Genomic DNA, 15,756 nt, shown 5'->3' with positions numbered 1-15,756 from the left:
AGCCACGGTAAAACATTTGAATGGTGCAAACGTTTTGAAGAAGGTGGTACATCCTTGAAGGACGATCCTGTCCAAGGTGGCTCAGAGCCCACTGCGGGGAAACGCCTGATCCGTGAAAATCGTCTGATAACTTGTTGCCAGCTTGGAGAAGAGACGCATCTGTCTGTGGGAAATGTGCCACTTGTACATTACAAGAACTCTGAGTAATTGCACTATTCCCCTTACCATCTTGACCTCGCTTCGAGCCATTTTCACATGTTTAGGCTGTTCAAGGAGTTCCTGAGAGGACAGCGTTCAGACATGAAGACATAGTCCCATCATGGCTCCAGAATACTCCAGAATGGCTCCATTACTTTGATGGTGTCCAAGCACTAGTCAGACACTTTCATAAGTACATTAGTGTAGCAGGGGATTATATAGAGAAAGAAATGGAGCTTTTACTTGCATAACAGTTTTCTTTTATATTGCATAATTATCAAAAGTCTCAGTGGACACCCTCATATTTGTGCTAAAAGATATTCAAAATTAGACTTTTTAAAATATATTTCTTTAAGCGAAGTCCTAAGGTGAACAATCTTTACGATGACAGCAGCAGGTAGAAGTATTCCAAGGTAAAGTACATAGTATATGTCCAAGTATATAATACGTTTTGGGGAACTGCAAATCTTTTAGGGGAAGAATATCAGCAGAAATAGTGCAAAAGCTCAAACCAGAAGGTACAAGAAGCATTTTATTTTTTTAAATAAATGTACCTATGGGCGCAAGATGGTGTAGTGGTTAGCACCGGCGCCTTGCATCTCCAGGGTAAGGGTTCGATTTCCGTCTCTGTGTGCATGGAGTGTGCAACTTAAACTGCTGAAGATTTTTATGCTGGTTCTGGTAGTAGTCAGAACACAGTTTAGCGCAGTTTTTCCCATGCAAGGATTCGTAGCTGTAGACCAGTCAGGGTTGACTACCCATGTTGACCCGTGCCCACTGCCAAAAGCACCTATAATGGGCCTGTAAGCATCAGAACTGGACTCCAGAGCAGTGGAATAAGGTGGCCTGGTCTGATAAATCACAAGTTCTTTTTAGTTCACGTGGATGGTCAGGTGCTTCTGAGATCATCAAAGAGATGACAAGATGAATGAAAAAATTCCTTGCAGCAGGATAACGCATTCAAGAATGGTTTGATGAACATAACAAAAGCGAAGAACGAGCCTGCGGTGTCGACTCCTGTGATCTGCTACTGACAGCTTGGTGCCAGATAATACAGCACACCTTCAGAGGTCTAGTGGTATCCAAGGAGGCATACTCAGTATCAGGCGGATGGTCATACAGTTGGTAAGGCAAGTTCTCATGTGTTAATAAAAACAGCAAATAATATAATCTGTAAAGCGAATTCCAATTTACACTTCTAACTTAGAGCATCATTTAAAGTGCTTTCCAGATTCAAAGACGAATAATGGACTCATTTAAATGTAGACGGGAAACTGATTTTTTTTTTTTAGAGTAAATACTGAGTGAATAAAACGCATTAGAAGGAAACATGCCACTGTGAAGTGAATGTGATCAACCCAATTCACAGCACAAATTAAATGTCAAATCCGCAGAACATTTTTTTGTTTTTTCCCCCCTTTCCAGGCAGGTCCAAGGTTTAATATCTCTCAGCAAACACAGATAAAACACACTTACTGGAAGATCTCACTAAACAGTGCTATTGATTTATTTATTTCTACACTGCCTTATATAACGGTAGGACAAGATCAAGTGCAAGATCATGCACGTTTTAATACGTTACAATAAGTCACAGTAGAATATTTCTCATATACGAATAATAAAGTGAAATGTGCATTTTAAACAATGTAGCATGCGAATAACAGTAATGTCATGTAAGCCATGTAGACGATGTGACAAATTTGTTGTTGTTTTTTTTTTTATTTGAACATTCAGTCACTGTTGTTAGTCACTGACACGTATCGGAGTCTGTGTCGCTGTAATCTGCCACTAGTGACTTTGTTGAGCAGAATTCATTAATATTCTGTCCTTCTATCCCACAATGCACCTCTGAAGCTGGCTTTCCAGAATCCTCTTCTGTGGATTGTATGTGTGTGTCCTGTCTCTTGTCTGAGCACTGTACGGAAGGCGAATCAGAGTTTTCCAAGTTTAAAGCAGCCATGTTCGGGCATGTTACAGACACCTGCGAGGAACATGATGTCAGGGTGGCTCTTTCGATGACGGGGCTGCCGCCATCTGACCGCCTGCGGACGAGGGAGCTGCTTGGAGTGGCATTCAGACCTCTGGCAGCGGCGACGTCTCTGCTCTTTAGACCCAGTTTGTTTAGAAGGTTTCCCGCAGCGCTCCCTGATGGAGTGGAGGAGGGTGAAGAAAACCAGGACCGAGAGGAGATCTGCTGCCTCTTTGTATGCTGTCTGTCGTCATACGCTGGAAAACACACACACATCTGCTTTATTTCATAATAATTAACCCGAGAGCAATTCATCAATAAAATCATGGGCCGTTTCTTACAGTCAGGGCTCTGGAAGGTGAGTAGCGAGGCGAGTTTTTTATCCTCCTCCTTCTCTGGTACCAAAGGTATAGACAGACCCATCCTCTTCCTCGTGGCGTTGTCCTTTTCCTCCTCTTCACATATGGCCTTCTTCTCATCCTGTATTACGAACAGTGTTGGGGGACGTTACTTTTTAAAGTAACTACTTAAATTACAAAATGTTTAAAAAGTAATCAGTTACATTACAGCATTAGTTTCTGATAAAAGTAACTAGTTTAAGTACTTTTCCATTGCAGAAAATGAAAACTCCTTTGTGATTCCTCATGCATGTTGTTTTAGTCAAGACCTTTATAATTATTCTACCATCATCACTCATGAAGTTTGGCCCATAATCTGTTAACTAATACCCCTCTCACGTAAGCGGTTCCGCGCGGTGGCCATAAGTACGGTTCATCATGATTCACTGCGAGTTTTGGTGCTGTGATTGGGTTTCCATCTTTCCGCACGTCGGTCCTCGAATGGTCGTATAACAGCAGGAATACCAGAGGGGGTCTTATTGGTTTATCGGGAATGGGGCTTGTAGGACGATTTTTACACACACACAGATTCAGAATGGCTTACAACTGCTGTCTGGCTCACAGATTGCATAAAATGTCTGAATAACATTACATTTTTGAAAAAAAAACTAAGTAACTGAGTACTTAAATGGTGGACCTTACTCGTTACATCAAAAAAGTAATCCAAGTACTCTAAAGTTACACCCAACACTGATTACAAACACAAGCATAGTACGCATGCCCATGTTGAAATATCTGCATGAAGTATATTACGAGATTTATGGACCCTAAATTTATTGTGAGCATTAACAGACCCTAAATTTCCTGCGGAGAGAGCTGTTGAGCACAAAGTCGTCTTTCCAGCTGGCCTGGTGCTCTTGTAGCTCAGACAGAGTTGGAATGGCGGCACGCAGCTTCTCTTTATCTTTTCCGCCGTGATCCAGCTTGTACATGGCATCAGTCTCTAGCTTCTCTTTCTCTGTGTGCTCTAAAAGAGAAAAACATACAGAACAGGAGTGTAGACAACATCAAGCACTAGAGTGGCATAAAGAACATTTGCACCTACTGTGTACAATTGTGTGTGTGTTTGTGAGAAAGAGAGAGACGTACCGGTAGTGAGTATTTGCTCATTTTCAGCCATGTTCCATCTCTCCTCTTTGCGGCTCGCGCCGCTTACGATGACATAATCGCACGTGGCTGGATCCGTCTGCATTTCGATGTAGTTCACACACAGGTGGCACTTCATCCTGAACCTAGGATTCAATAATTTTTTTTGTAATCAAAGGCACTATAAAGAAAATGTATTATTAATGATGGTGCACAACCTCTTTCTTAAACAAAAGACAGTTTGGTCAAAGCTTGTACACTTAAATCAATCAATTTCTTTGTTCTAATGCTGATGTAAAGATCCTGATTTTCTTTTGATTCTGTAAAGCTGCTTTGTGACAATGACCACTGTTAAAAGCGCTATACAAATAAAGTTGGATTGAATTGATCAAAAGCTACATTTCAACCTGATTTGATATTAAAGAACGATAAGCTCCTGAGTGATGTCAATCTCGACGATGATGAATTAGCCCATGGTCGTGAGTCAAGGGGATATAGCTGGGTGAGCTGCCCAATCATACGGCATGCTCTTAGACAATTAATTCTGTAACATTGTACGAACAGGAGTTTGAAAACGTGTGGCCGGTAGCTGCCTTATTGTAAAAAATATATATAATAATAATAAATAAATAAATAGCTGAATCAGGGACAACAGAGCAGTACACAAACCATAAACAATATGATACAATACAATGCATGCTTTGGTATAAGTATATAATAATAAAAATAATAATATAATATCAAGAGAACAACTGTATACTCATATTTAGGTTTGGTATGACAAAAATATTGACCATTTTTGAACCATTTTTATGTGTGTATCAAAAGTCTCAGTCATAGTCAGTCCATACTGATAATACCAATTACTGATTTCTTTACTCAGAACCATAATTGACAGCATACAAAAACATTTTTGTAACTTTAATGAATAATTTGCACAAAGTTACAGAAATTTCTCCAGGTTACTGGTCAAAGCTTTTTTGTATATATAAAAGTAAACTAAAAAAAATATTCAACAAGGAGGATGAAGGCTCTCACATATGCTTCCTCTGAGACATGACCACCTTGAATAGATGTGCGTACGGGAACAAAATGCAGACGTATGATTGTCGTGCCACTTAGGAGATGCACGCCTTCAGGACAGAATCTGTTCTATCGAAGGTGTATGACCAAACATCGGTTTGTGGCTGATCGAGCTGGAAACCGGTCACATGCTAAACGATTGGTGCATCTCTAAACATTTGGTAAACCTTTCTAATTTGAGGGTTTTTTTAACAGCAGGAAATCACCATTCATACACCTCATCATGATGTAAATGACATCAAGGTTACCTGTATATTGGCGTAGTGTAGTAATTGCCGACTTTCTTCTTTTCTGCGTTGTATCGAACCCCTAGAAAGTAACACAACACTCTAAAGTAAAAACAGTTTTTAAAGATGCTGCATACGAGCAGAACTTACCAATGAAAAACTTAAAACATGTATTATGTTAGTGTCTTACTCTATTCCACACACAGGTTCACCCTGTCCTTTACCAAAGCCTGATGCAAACAACAAGCGTCATCAGACCCCAAATTAGATAAGGTGCGATCAGTTCATTTCTTCAGGTCCCGACTTTAATACCTTCTTGTTTAAATCGTGAAACCTAACCCATCTTATCCGATCATAGACAAGCTCTAATTATATCATTAAAGAGATATTATTAAAAAAAAAAAAAACATAAGGCTTAGAAGGCTTTCACAAAGCCTCTGGTAACTTCTAAGCTTAAGGATGCAGGCAGTGACTAAAGGAGTGATACTATTGTTGTCCAGAGAGATTATGATATCCTGACAAGGGATGGATCACTTGGGATAAACATCAGTTCGGTTTCACTGACATTAAGGTTCAGTTGATAACCTTCCATCCAGGATGAGATGTCTACCGGACATGCTTTTTCTTCAGACATTTTATTAGTTAATGACCAGAGACTGTCTGTCAGTTTGGCTACTCCTCCTTAAACAAAGCAACAACTTTAGGCCCATCCCCTATTTAAATATCTGGGGGAAATCCCTTGTCAATTAATCTGCTCTCACAGCGAGAGGTGAAAATATAACAAGCGTATTGTGACTGAAGGGGATGCACACTATGTCAACGTTCATACGTTTTACTTTAATCCTTAATTAATAAAATAAAACTGATTGATAAAACTGATTCTTTACATTCTTTACTGATTCTGCAACATGTCATCGGTTAGGAGCTGCTTTACGTAGAAAGCATCGGAAAACTTACCCATGCCTATGTGATTCTTACAGCCATCGCACCAGATGTTGTAGGGCATCTCAAACCTGAATCACACACACACACACACACACACACAGAATATCCTATCAGGTTTCCTTTCATTGGGCAGTTGGATGGTCTGAGTGAGCCGGGAAAAAAAAACACATACAAGCACTCTGTTTCCGCTCTACTCAATAAGCATGTGAATGACAAGTTGAGAGCGACCGTGTGTGTGTGTGAGAGAGAGAGAGCGAGAGAAGGAGAGAGTGGTCCAGAGATACTGTGTGCGTGTGCTTTACCTGATAATGAGGATGCCCTGTGAGAGCTTCCTGGCTCTCTCGCGTAGCGGATGAGTGTTCCAGTAGCCATTGATGGAGCGATGCTGCAGACCAAGAGAGAGACACACGACCAGGGTTCCATCACAAATATGCTTTTCCTTACTGTTACTTTGGTGTTATAATGAATGAATGAATGCAAAAACAATACCCCTCACCTTAGCAGGGTCAAAATCAGGAGGGTAATACTTGTTCACTCCTTTTCTCTCTCCCTAAAAACGACACAGTTATTAGTACAAGCACAGAAAGCAGGTGTTACACAGTGCTACAGTGCACACAAACTCACTGACCATGATTTCAGCTCAGTCAAATCCAGTCAAGGCGACCTGAGAGAGAGAGAGAGAGAGAGAGAGAGAGAGAGAGAGAGGGAAATAAGAGATCCGATCAGTACAGCTTGGACTGTACGCTAACACATCGTTATGCCTTGCGCTTCCTGGTCAGATATCTACAAATCCCGCCCCCTCTGCGGCGATTGGTTAACAGTAACGAAACCGATCGTCCTGTCCAATCAGCGGCCTCTGTCACGAGACCAGTGACTAATCATGATGCACGAACCACACACCATTCGCTCCGTTAGTAGCAAACAATCTAGAAGCTTCTTACGTTGTCGCGTTTGCTTTAAATATTATACCGACAGATTCTTCTTCTACTGCGTCCGTTCATGCTTGGGTACATGTCATAAAAAGAAAAACAATTTGAAAAAAAAATTGTAAAGAAACAGTTTAAAAAGCGATATTTACCAAGTTTAGGATCCTGGGGCTAGTCAGACTGGTGTGCAGACCAAAATAGTCTCCTTCGTCTTCTTCCTCACACAGCAAACGTTGTGGCGTGTTTGTGCCACCTACTGGACTGGAGTGTGTAGTACACCCGTAAAATTTGTTTTTCTCGGGGCTTTATCCCTATTTTGTCCCTAGGGGGCGCAACATCGCATTACAGTGGTACCTCGGCAAAGCACGAGCATGTTTGTCAACTCTCACGAGACAAATAAGCAACCATAAACAAGCCCAAAACAAACCCAATATTACTATAGTATTTTATGGCCACAAAGTTAACATTAGGACGTTAACAAAACACACACACACACAACTGGTTGAAATTTTTTACACATTTTTTACACAATGGTCATTTCTGATATTTATATATTTCTACAATCTAAAACAATACGGAAGGCATCCAAAAAATTCTATAATCTCTCCTGAATAGTTGATATTAAGATGTATTTGCTAACGCTCTGTAAAGCCTTCATACCGGCTCTAATCCGGTGATTTCTGAGGCTCTTGTCCGGTAACTCTACACTAACTTCTCCTCTGTAGCAGAGGTTTCATTATTGAGCTTAACAATACTGTTCTTACACGGACTGTTCCAGAACACCATCCCAAATCCACCACCGTTCTAGACTGTATTTGCAAAAGTAAATAAATCACTACAGAAAAAAAAACACTGAATTAGAAGGTGTGCCCAAACTTTTGGTACTGTATTATTTATTTATTTATTTTAACCAAAAAAAAAATGCAACAAAGTTTGTGTTTTTTTGTTTTTGTTTTGAGGGGCAAGCACAGTGATTCCCAATCCGTTAGTGTGTATGTGAAAGTCGCCCTACAAGCCCCGCCCCCCACAACCCGCCCCCTTCGGTTATTCCCGCTGTTATACCTCTATCTCACCTATGCGGTTTGACTATTCGAGGACCGATCAAGGTAGAAAGTATTCTCAGTACGCCCGAGCATCGCGTCTGAAATCCTGGTCACTCCCTTAATGCCCCAACATGTGGAAATGAGCTCAGGACCGTGCAGGGGATGCGGCAATAACTAGTTCCTGTTATGTGAAAGTGCTTGAAATCTTCTGTAAATGTCAATCGCCTTTACATCTTCATTCACCAGAAATTGCATCACACGTCCTGGTTTGACTTGAACACTTATAAAATAGTTTGATTTTGATGATTGCTTAAGTATTCGTCTCTGTTCCTAAGAGGACGGCTTACACCGAAAGCTAGAAGGGAGAAGCAAAGGAAACAAATTATGATTAGAAAATAGCTGGATAGTTTCACAAAGCTCTTCATGGGACAATTACACCAGTGACACTCCACAATGCTGAGATTTATGGAAGAGTAGCGAGTTGTATGGAATAGTGTTTTACTGAAGGGCAAGTTGAAGACCCAAGCTAAAGAAAAAAAAAACATATTCTGCGGTCTGATAAGAAACACTTCATTTTTAGTTCTGGCAAAAAGCACTACATTAGGCAAAAAAAAAAGAAACTGGTGGTGGTAGCATCATATTCAAGCTCAGTTCCTAATATCACTACTTTTGCTGTGCATTACTAAGTATCTTTGCAGGGATCTTTACACTCTGTCAGCACCAGTGTTGGGTGTAACGCGTTACAAAGTAACTCGAATTACTTTTTTGATGTAACGAGCACACTACTACGCCATTTAACTAACACTAACTAACTAACTTGTTAGTTTCGCCATTTAAGTACTCAGTTACTTAGTTATTTTTTTTAATGTAATCCGTTATTCAGACAATTCATGTAATCTGTGAGCCAGACAGCAGTCATTCCCAATCCGTTAGTGTGTGTGTGTGTGTGTGTGTGTGTGTGTGTGTGTGTGTGTGTGTGTGTATGAAAGTCATCCTACAAGCCCCTTGAGTAATATAAAGAGACCGAGCTTTACATGATCATTGATATGATTTTTTCTTCTGTTAGGAGAGCAGAGCTGCTCATTTTATAAGCAGAACTAGCAACTATGACCATGAGACATCACAAATTTTCACCTTAAGAATCGAATTTGGGTTTTTGACAACAGTATTAGTACTGGTGCCTAAACAGTGCCTGAACAGATACTTAAAAAATCAAGAGATACAAAAATATAAAAGAATGGCTTTTTATTGAAAAATAAAATTGTTTCTATTTTAAATAAACAATATAATAAAAGTTATTTATACAGAAATAAGTAAATACAAAACAGTAAAATAGTTGTGGTTGCTGTACATCTCAGGGAGCCCTTACGTCTGCGTTTCCTTTTGGATCTCCCTATTAGTTATGCTGTTATAGTTAGTCCTGCCAGACTCCCTGCTTGCACTCTGACTGTATAGATATACAGTACATTTACCCCATACATACATATGAGTTTAATCAGCATTCCCAAATTGCCCATATGTGAATGTGAGGGTGTGTGTGTGTCCCGTCCAGTGTTTGCCCCTTCTCATGCCCTAAGTCTCCTGGAATAGACTCCCGGCCCCAAGCAACCTTGTATCCAGTATAAAGCTGTATAGACAATGTGTGAGTGAATGAGATGAAGTGAACATCACTCATCAGTTCACCAGGTTGATTTGTTGGAAGCAAAAAAAATCTTCAAGCGTAGGGATCAGAAAGACTCTGATGTGTTGTAATGGCTGGACCACTTGATCAGTGCATCTCCAAACGTTCTGTGAAATTTAATTCAGTGGTTAGTACCAACCAAAATCGAGCAAAAATAGAAAATAAAACGGATCAGGCCACATTCATGTCTTTCTCCTCAATGGACAATGGGAAGAAGGTGAGCTGGCTGAGGCATTCATGTAGATGTTACTTTGACACATATCACCTATACGGTACTTAAACAATGTTGAGAGCTGTAAGGTTTTATAATATTTTAAGACACTGTAATCTAATAAGAACATTCCTTTGCTCTGAGAACAGACCCCTCACTGTGCTTCCCTATGCCTTATGTGGTAACACCTTCTATATCCTGTATTCGACGATCCAAATGGCTCTTGTCTCCTAGAACCCTTTTGTTTAATTAGGAGAATGTAAATGTATCTCATCTCACCTGTCTGTCTCCGGGTCCCTTTATGACTGACATGTTAATGACTGGTTCTTTTGATGTTCGGGATGTGGCACCGTTTAAATGTGCTCTCTTTGCTGAGAATAAACAGAGATCTTCAGACATCATGCCTGCGTGTGTGTGTGTGTGTGTGTGTGTGTGTGTGTGTGGTTTTCTCTCCCGGTCGATCGGGCCCGGACCGGTAAGTGTATCAAGGTGCAGCGGACACAACAAGAAATAACTCTTCTTCTCTTAGCCTAAAACTTAGCTCGGACACAACTCTTCTTTATTTAAACCTAACAAGGGCCAAGTATTTCACTTCATGGCAACAGCACTTCCTAAGAGCAGTGACTTCTTTCAGCAGGATAAAGCATCCTGCCCTATTGCAAATTTGGTCAGGAATGCCCTAAGGAAAAAATCCAATGCCACGCTATTCCTGAATATCCTATACAGGATAACTACTAAATAATCTGATACTCACGTATACGTAAATTCAGGCAGTTTGTTCCGTCACATGCGTTAATCCACATGAATGATGCCTTTGCATTACAGAACCTTCTCTGCCTAGAGTCTAACAGCAGTTCTAAAGGGGTTTCGTGAGGCATTTTGTTACAGTGAAAGTAAAACCAGTTCTTCAACGTGGTTCTGGGAGTTTTGACGTGACCATTTGTTCGTAAAAGTTCCTAAAAAGTTTTAGATTTAAACGCCTTCTTGGAACATGAACTAAATCAGATTTGTAAATGTAAGAAGAATGCAAAAATAAACAATCCAGAATTATGATTTTATAAATCTTATAGATATTTTGGAAAGAAAGTGATAAAACAGACAGTTTAACTGAAGCTGAAGCTCCTGCCATGCAAACCATCAGATAATGGAATCATGAACTGGGCTCACAAAAGTCCATTTGAGCCACTGTAGACAAGTGATGCTGAATGAAGTGATGGAACAGAGGGATAGAGGAGAGAAGGAGAATGTGAGCCAGTGGAGGAGGCCCGGCCGCTGTCCGCCGCCTCAGGTTTGCCGGGTCAAATTTACGGCGTAAACAGCAGCCGCACGGCGAGCTTCAGATTCCGAACTAATTCCCACCAAATACTTCCCATTACAGCCCCTGCATTCCTGCCCAAAGCAGACAAACCCTATATGGACCAGAGAGGAGACCTGCGCCTTCCTGAATCAAACAGCCACCACTTCAGCAGCGCATCTACTGTATACACTGAGGCCCTTTACAAAGAGCGCATGATGCTGTGCAAATTCTTTTGAGGAAAATTTTGTCTAAATTTTTTTTTTAATGGTTGGATGGAAATTTTTAAATCCTGGCATAAGTGTTTGTTGAGTGGCTAAACGAACCTTAGCAAAAAAATCTGTATCAACATACAGGGCATCCAGTCTTATTTTAGCAAATAAACTACATGGGAAGAGAAAACAGGATATAAAACTCACAGTAACATGCCTTAAAAATAAATAATGCCCAACAAACCAAATAAAGAACAAAAAGATAGAAACAGAATGACATGTTCGTGATCGAACAGGAAGATATTAGCTTAACAAAAAGCAGTCACGATGGGTGGATGATTGGATGAAAGCGACATAAGTGATGAATCACAAATCTACACTGGCAAAGGAAATGATGCTGGAACTTCCAAAAGAAACATATAAAGATGACGGCCTGAAAATTATATTGCCACAGGCCATATACTGTACGACTGACCTCTCTCCAAGCCAATTCCATGTTTGGGCCTTTAAAAGAGTTCCTGGTAGGCCAGTGTTTTAAACATGATGCAGGCAGTCTGATCATGGCTACATCTTACTGAGAAAACTTTCTACCTTGGTATCCAAGCACCTAGTAAAACACTGGGATGTGTTTATTTTACTCTAATAACTGTGTTTGATTTGAAAGTGTAGGATGTGTGTAGGATCAGTGTGGGTCAAGAGCAGTGCCAGCAGGCAGATAATGTGGGTATGAAACGAGCGCAGCGATAGCTGGTTTGCCATCAGCAAGTCCGTCGCAGTCTGGAAGTGGTGGCAGGCTGGAATTGAGGCATGGAAGCCAGTCTTTGGCAGCACCAGAGGCAAATCCAGGATTTGAAGCAAAGAAGATGATCTGGATGTCACAGTCCAGAAGCAGTGTCAGCAGAACTGACCAGAACTGGAGGCACGGCAGAAGTCAAGGCAACGGCCCACATCTTAATGGCAGCTAAGTCTCAAGAGCTGGCCATAACTTAAGGAGGAAGTGCCAAGGCAGCGGCCACAGTCCATCAGTGGTTGACCTTTTCCAATCTGACCAGCGAAAAACACTCCTCAGCATAAAAAGTAATGATATTTTTGGAAACACAATGGATGCAGGAAGCATTGTACTGTGTGGTTAAACTGACTATTTATTCAATCCAATAATAGATTATGAAATGGTGATTCCCATCACTACGGTGCACCATGCAAGAATACATGGGACACCTCCACCTAAGGGGAAATTTAGTGTACCCGAGCCACACACTGGCATGTTTAAGAGATGAGAGGAAACTTTCAACCCACACACATGGACTCGATAACTTGACCCCACTATCAAACTGATGACAGATGAGCTGTGAAGAAGCTACTTGCTTTGTACAGTTTGCCAAAAACAAATGCAATGAAGAATATAATGAGTTAGGGTTCGGATATACATTTGGGACAGAATTTAAAAGATATTTTAACTTCAAATACAGAAGGATAGCGCTTTTCTCCAAGGGTGTTATGCTGTCCCAAACCTTGTGTGAGCAGCAGTTTAAAAAGATGCGGTCAACTAGAGTCACATGTTTCAGAGGAAGCATAGTGATAGTCTTCGCTCTTCCTGGTTGGTAGTTTGTCCCCTTGATGGGAGAGTGTCCTAACAGTGATGGGTGGGAATTGACTATGACTAAATTAGGGTTTTAAGTAAAGGAAAAGCAGGGAAGAAAAAAAAAGGGGGGATAATCAAAATCACTGGCACAAGATGGTACAAGATAAAGACCTTTGGACAGGCTTTTATAAGGAAACAATCAATCAATCAACTTTAGGGTGGTACCCAAAGTTACCTGCTCTTGGCGTGCTGCATCACACCTCCCCATTTTCAATGTTATAAGCACAGCATGGTATGTTTTATTCCTTACTTAATCCAATAACGTCTTGAGATTATGAGCCATACTTATTTCCTAGAAACCCAAAGCTTTGTAGAGATTGAAAGATTAATTCAGCTTGCAGAAGGATGTATAATTAGCAAAACCCACAGGCTTTAGTGATGAACACAGCTTGTTTACTGAGGAGGTTTAACAAGCATCTTCTTCATAGAATCTACCTCTGAAAAAATGCTTTTCCTTAAAAACATTAGAAAAGAGAACATGAAAGCGTCCATGTTTTACTAGACACTAACATATGATGGCTTTCCCTGTGCAGGACAGAAGAAGATGAAAGGCCAGACAGACAGACAAGAAAAGAGTGGTTGAATAACCATTCATCTTTTCTAAATCTTTTCCTGGAGAAGGGGAGATGAAGGGGAAGAAAACATTCCTTCCTTGAGTTCCTGCAAGAAGCAAAGCCATGAGGAGGAGTACAGTGGAAGATACAGCATGCTTTTTGGCATATCCTTACACAAACGGCGTGGAATTTTGGCCTGTCTTACTGCAGAATGGCAGGAATTTCGTATTAGTGTCATGCAATGAAATAATAGCTCACCCTCACGCTATAAAACTTGCAGGTAACAGAAAAGAGAGGAGTAGACTAAATATACAGCAGGAAGATTAAGAAAAACTTGGTTGGATTCCCTTCTTTTTATGCCAAGGGAATGAGACTTTCACTTTGTTAAAAGATCATTGCCCCCCTTAGTTCTGCAAAAGTTTTTGGTTGGGTTTTAATGTCTGGATTGAACTAATCCAGACATGGTTTAATCAGGTCCAGAAGCTGAAATCCAATTGGGCAATTTGCGACAATGTTTTCTGCACATTGTCAAAGATGAATTCGTTCAACCTCAACATTCTTTTCTAGTTTATTATTTCCATCAGGTCAAAGATGGAAAGACAGGCCTGTTGGAAGACAGATGGTTGGAGCAGCCAAAAATAGATCTATGTGCACGCAAAAAGTATGGAAACCCCATGTTAACTCACTCATTCACTGTACCATACCTGTTTAGGGTCGCAGGAAGCCTGGAGCCTATCCCAGGGGACTCTGGGCACAAGGTGGAAAACATCCTGATGGGGTGCCAATCCATCAAAGGTCATACACTCACTCACACACAATGGGCAATTGTGGAAATGTTAATTACACGTCTTTTGACTTTGGAAGGAAACGGGAGTACCTTGAGGAAACCCACCAACCCCGGAGAGAACATGCCAAATCCACACACAGAGGCCACTGGGCTGCCAACCCATTATTCAGTTCAATCCAATTAACTAATTTAGAAAAAGGGCTGATAATGGGTTCATGCCACCACCACACTATAGGGAATTGTAATGTGTGATCATTGCCACAAGCACAGACGACAGCAGGCATCATATTCTCTGCAATAGGGTCTTGTGCTTCATTTCCTTTTCTTTTTCTATTGTTAAGATTCATCTGAAATTTATAATTAATTGCTTTCATACTGTGTGTTTGATACTTTGCTCAAGCTTGCAGTGTTTGCATCGGATGCCAGCTATTGAGCCATTGATCGCAGGAACACATTGGCATATATCAGGTAGTCTTAAAGAAGATAAATAAAACATGAACAGCTGGGAAAGTGAAACAGATGACAAGGAGATGTTTTTGACCAGGTCTTACCTCAAGAGTAATGGGGTATGTGAAGTCGCGAGTCAACAGAATGGATGAAATGGAGCAGGTGTGAGAAAGTTTTCCACAAATGCAGTTCTATGTGTTTTACAGAGATTTGGCCAAATTATACCATTACAGATTTTCTTTTGGATTTTGCCAGGTTTTAGTGAAGACCACAAGAGTAGGAGGTATTCTTTAAGGGATCAACATGAATCGATGACTTGAACTGCATTACAGAACACATTAACTTCTGCCAGTATAGTACTGTCCAAATGTCTGCTGTTTCTCTTAAACCAGGGGTGACCAAAAAAATTAAGGCCAGAAAGAACAGTTTTTTTTTTCCGCACGTCGGTCCTCATATAGGTAAACTGCATAGGTAAGATAGGGGTATAACAGCAGGAATAACAGAGGGGGGCAGGGCTTTTAGGACGACTTTGACATACATACACACACAATAACGGATTAGAAAAGACTGCTGTCTGGCTCACAGATTGCATTAATTATTGTGGAATAACAGATTACATTTTTGAAAAAGTAACTAAATAACTGAGTATTTAAATAGCGGACCTAACATGCTAGATTACTCGTTACATCAAAAAAGTAATCCAAGTACTTTAATGCGTTACTTTGTAACACGTTACACCCAACACTGGTCATGACAAATATGCTTTCAAATGAAATTGACTTGACTTTCCCTACTACTTTTTCACTAATTTTACCTCTCATGAAGTCATAGTAGCAACTTATCCACAACCACCTGCACCTATTGGTGAAACCAAGGTATAATGGCAGCCCCTCAAACTTGCTTACCAGAATTAAACTAGACTGGAGGGTGCCATCCTATTTCTGCTGCAACAGGAAAACCAATTGGATGCAGAAGCGTGTAAATCAAACCATTTCTACTTGAGAACAAGCTCAAGAATGTTTCACTAGTGGCCTGGATTATGCACTACCTTAC

General features: G+C 40.5%; 2 protein-coding genes across 3 annotated transcripts in view; both read right to left on the bottom strand.

Annotated features, from left to right (window-relative positions):
* Window positions 1–15,756, bottom strand: part of LOC128518710 (sialoadhesin-like) — a 1,187,000-nt gene that overhangs the window by 771,534 nt on the left and 399,710 nt on the right. The gene's annotated exons all lie outside the window — the stretch shown is intronic.
* On the bottom strand, window positions 1,607–7,060 carry yju2b (YJU2 splicing factor homolog B). 2 transcript variants are annotated; one of them, XM_053491694.1, is made up of 10 exons: window positions 6,985–7,060; window positions 6,535–6,570; window positions 6,403–6,456; window positions 6,209–6,291; window positions 5,919–5,974; window positions 4,983–5,043; window positions 3,655–3,797; window positions 3,360–3,532; window positions 2,509–2,647; window positions 1,607–2,424 (listed from the first exon to the last, which is right to left on the bottom strand). In XM_053491694.1, exons 2-10 carry the CDS (start codon window positions 6,535–6,537, stop codon window positions 1,946–1,948), a joined length of 1,191 nt encoding a protein of 396 aa, XP_053347669.1. In that variant the 5' UTR covers window positions 6,538–6,570; window positions 6,985–7,060; the 3' UTR covers window positions 1,607–1,945. The 2 variants fall into 2 exon arrangements, with proteins under 2 accessions (XP_053347669.1, XP_053347670.1); XM_053491695.1 differs by lacking the exon at window positions 6,985–7,060 and adding an exon at window positions 6,848–6,874.

Source organism: Clarias gariepinus, chromosome 3 (assembly GCF_024256425.1).
Source record: "Clarias gariepinus isolate MV-2021 ecotype Netherlands chromosome 3, CGAR_prim_01v2, whole genome shotgun sequence".
In the NCBI taxonomy this organism is placed as follows: Eukaryota; Metazoa; Chordata; class Actinopteri; order Siluriformes; family Clariidae; genus Clarias; species Clarias gariepinus.
The sequence above is the reverse complement of the archived record's forward strand: the minus strand, read 5'-3'. Positions and strand labels throughout refer to the sequence as shown.

What these genes read in the sequence shown, in the direction of transcription:
- yju2b (XM_053491694.1), bottom strand. An exon ending in CTGATTTTGACCCTGCTAAG is followed by an intron (nt 6,292 to 6,402) that starts GTGAGGGGTATT and finishes CTTGGTCTGCAG; the next exon opens with CATCGCTCCATCAATGGCTA. An exon ending in CTCTCCGCAGGAAATTTAGG is followed by an intron (nt 2,648 to 3,359) that starts GTCTGTTAATGC and finishes TTCGTAATACAG; the next exon opens with GATGAGAAGAAGGCCATATG.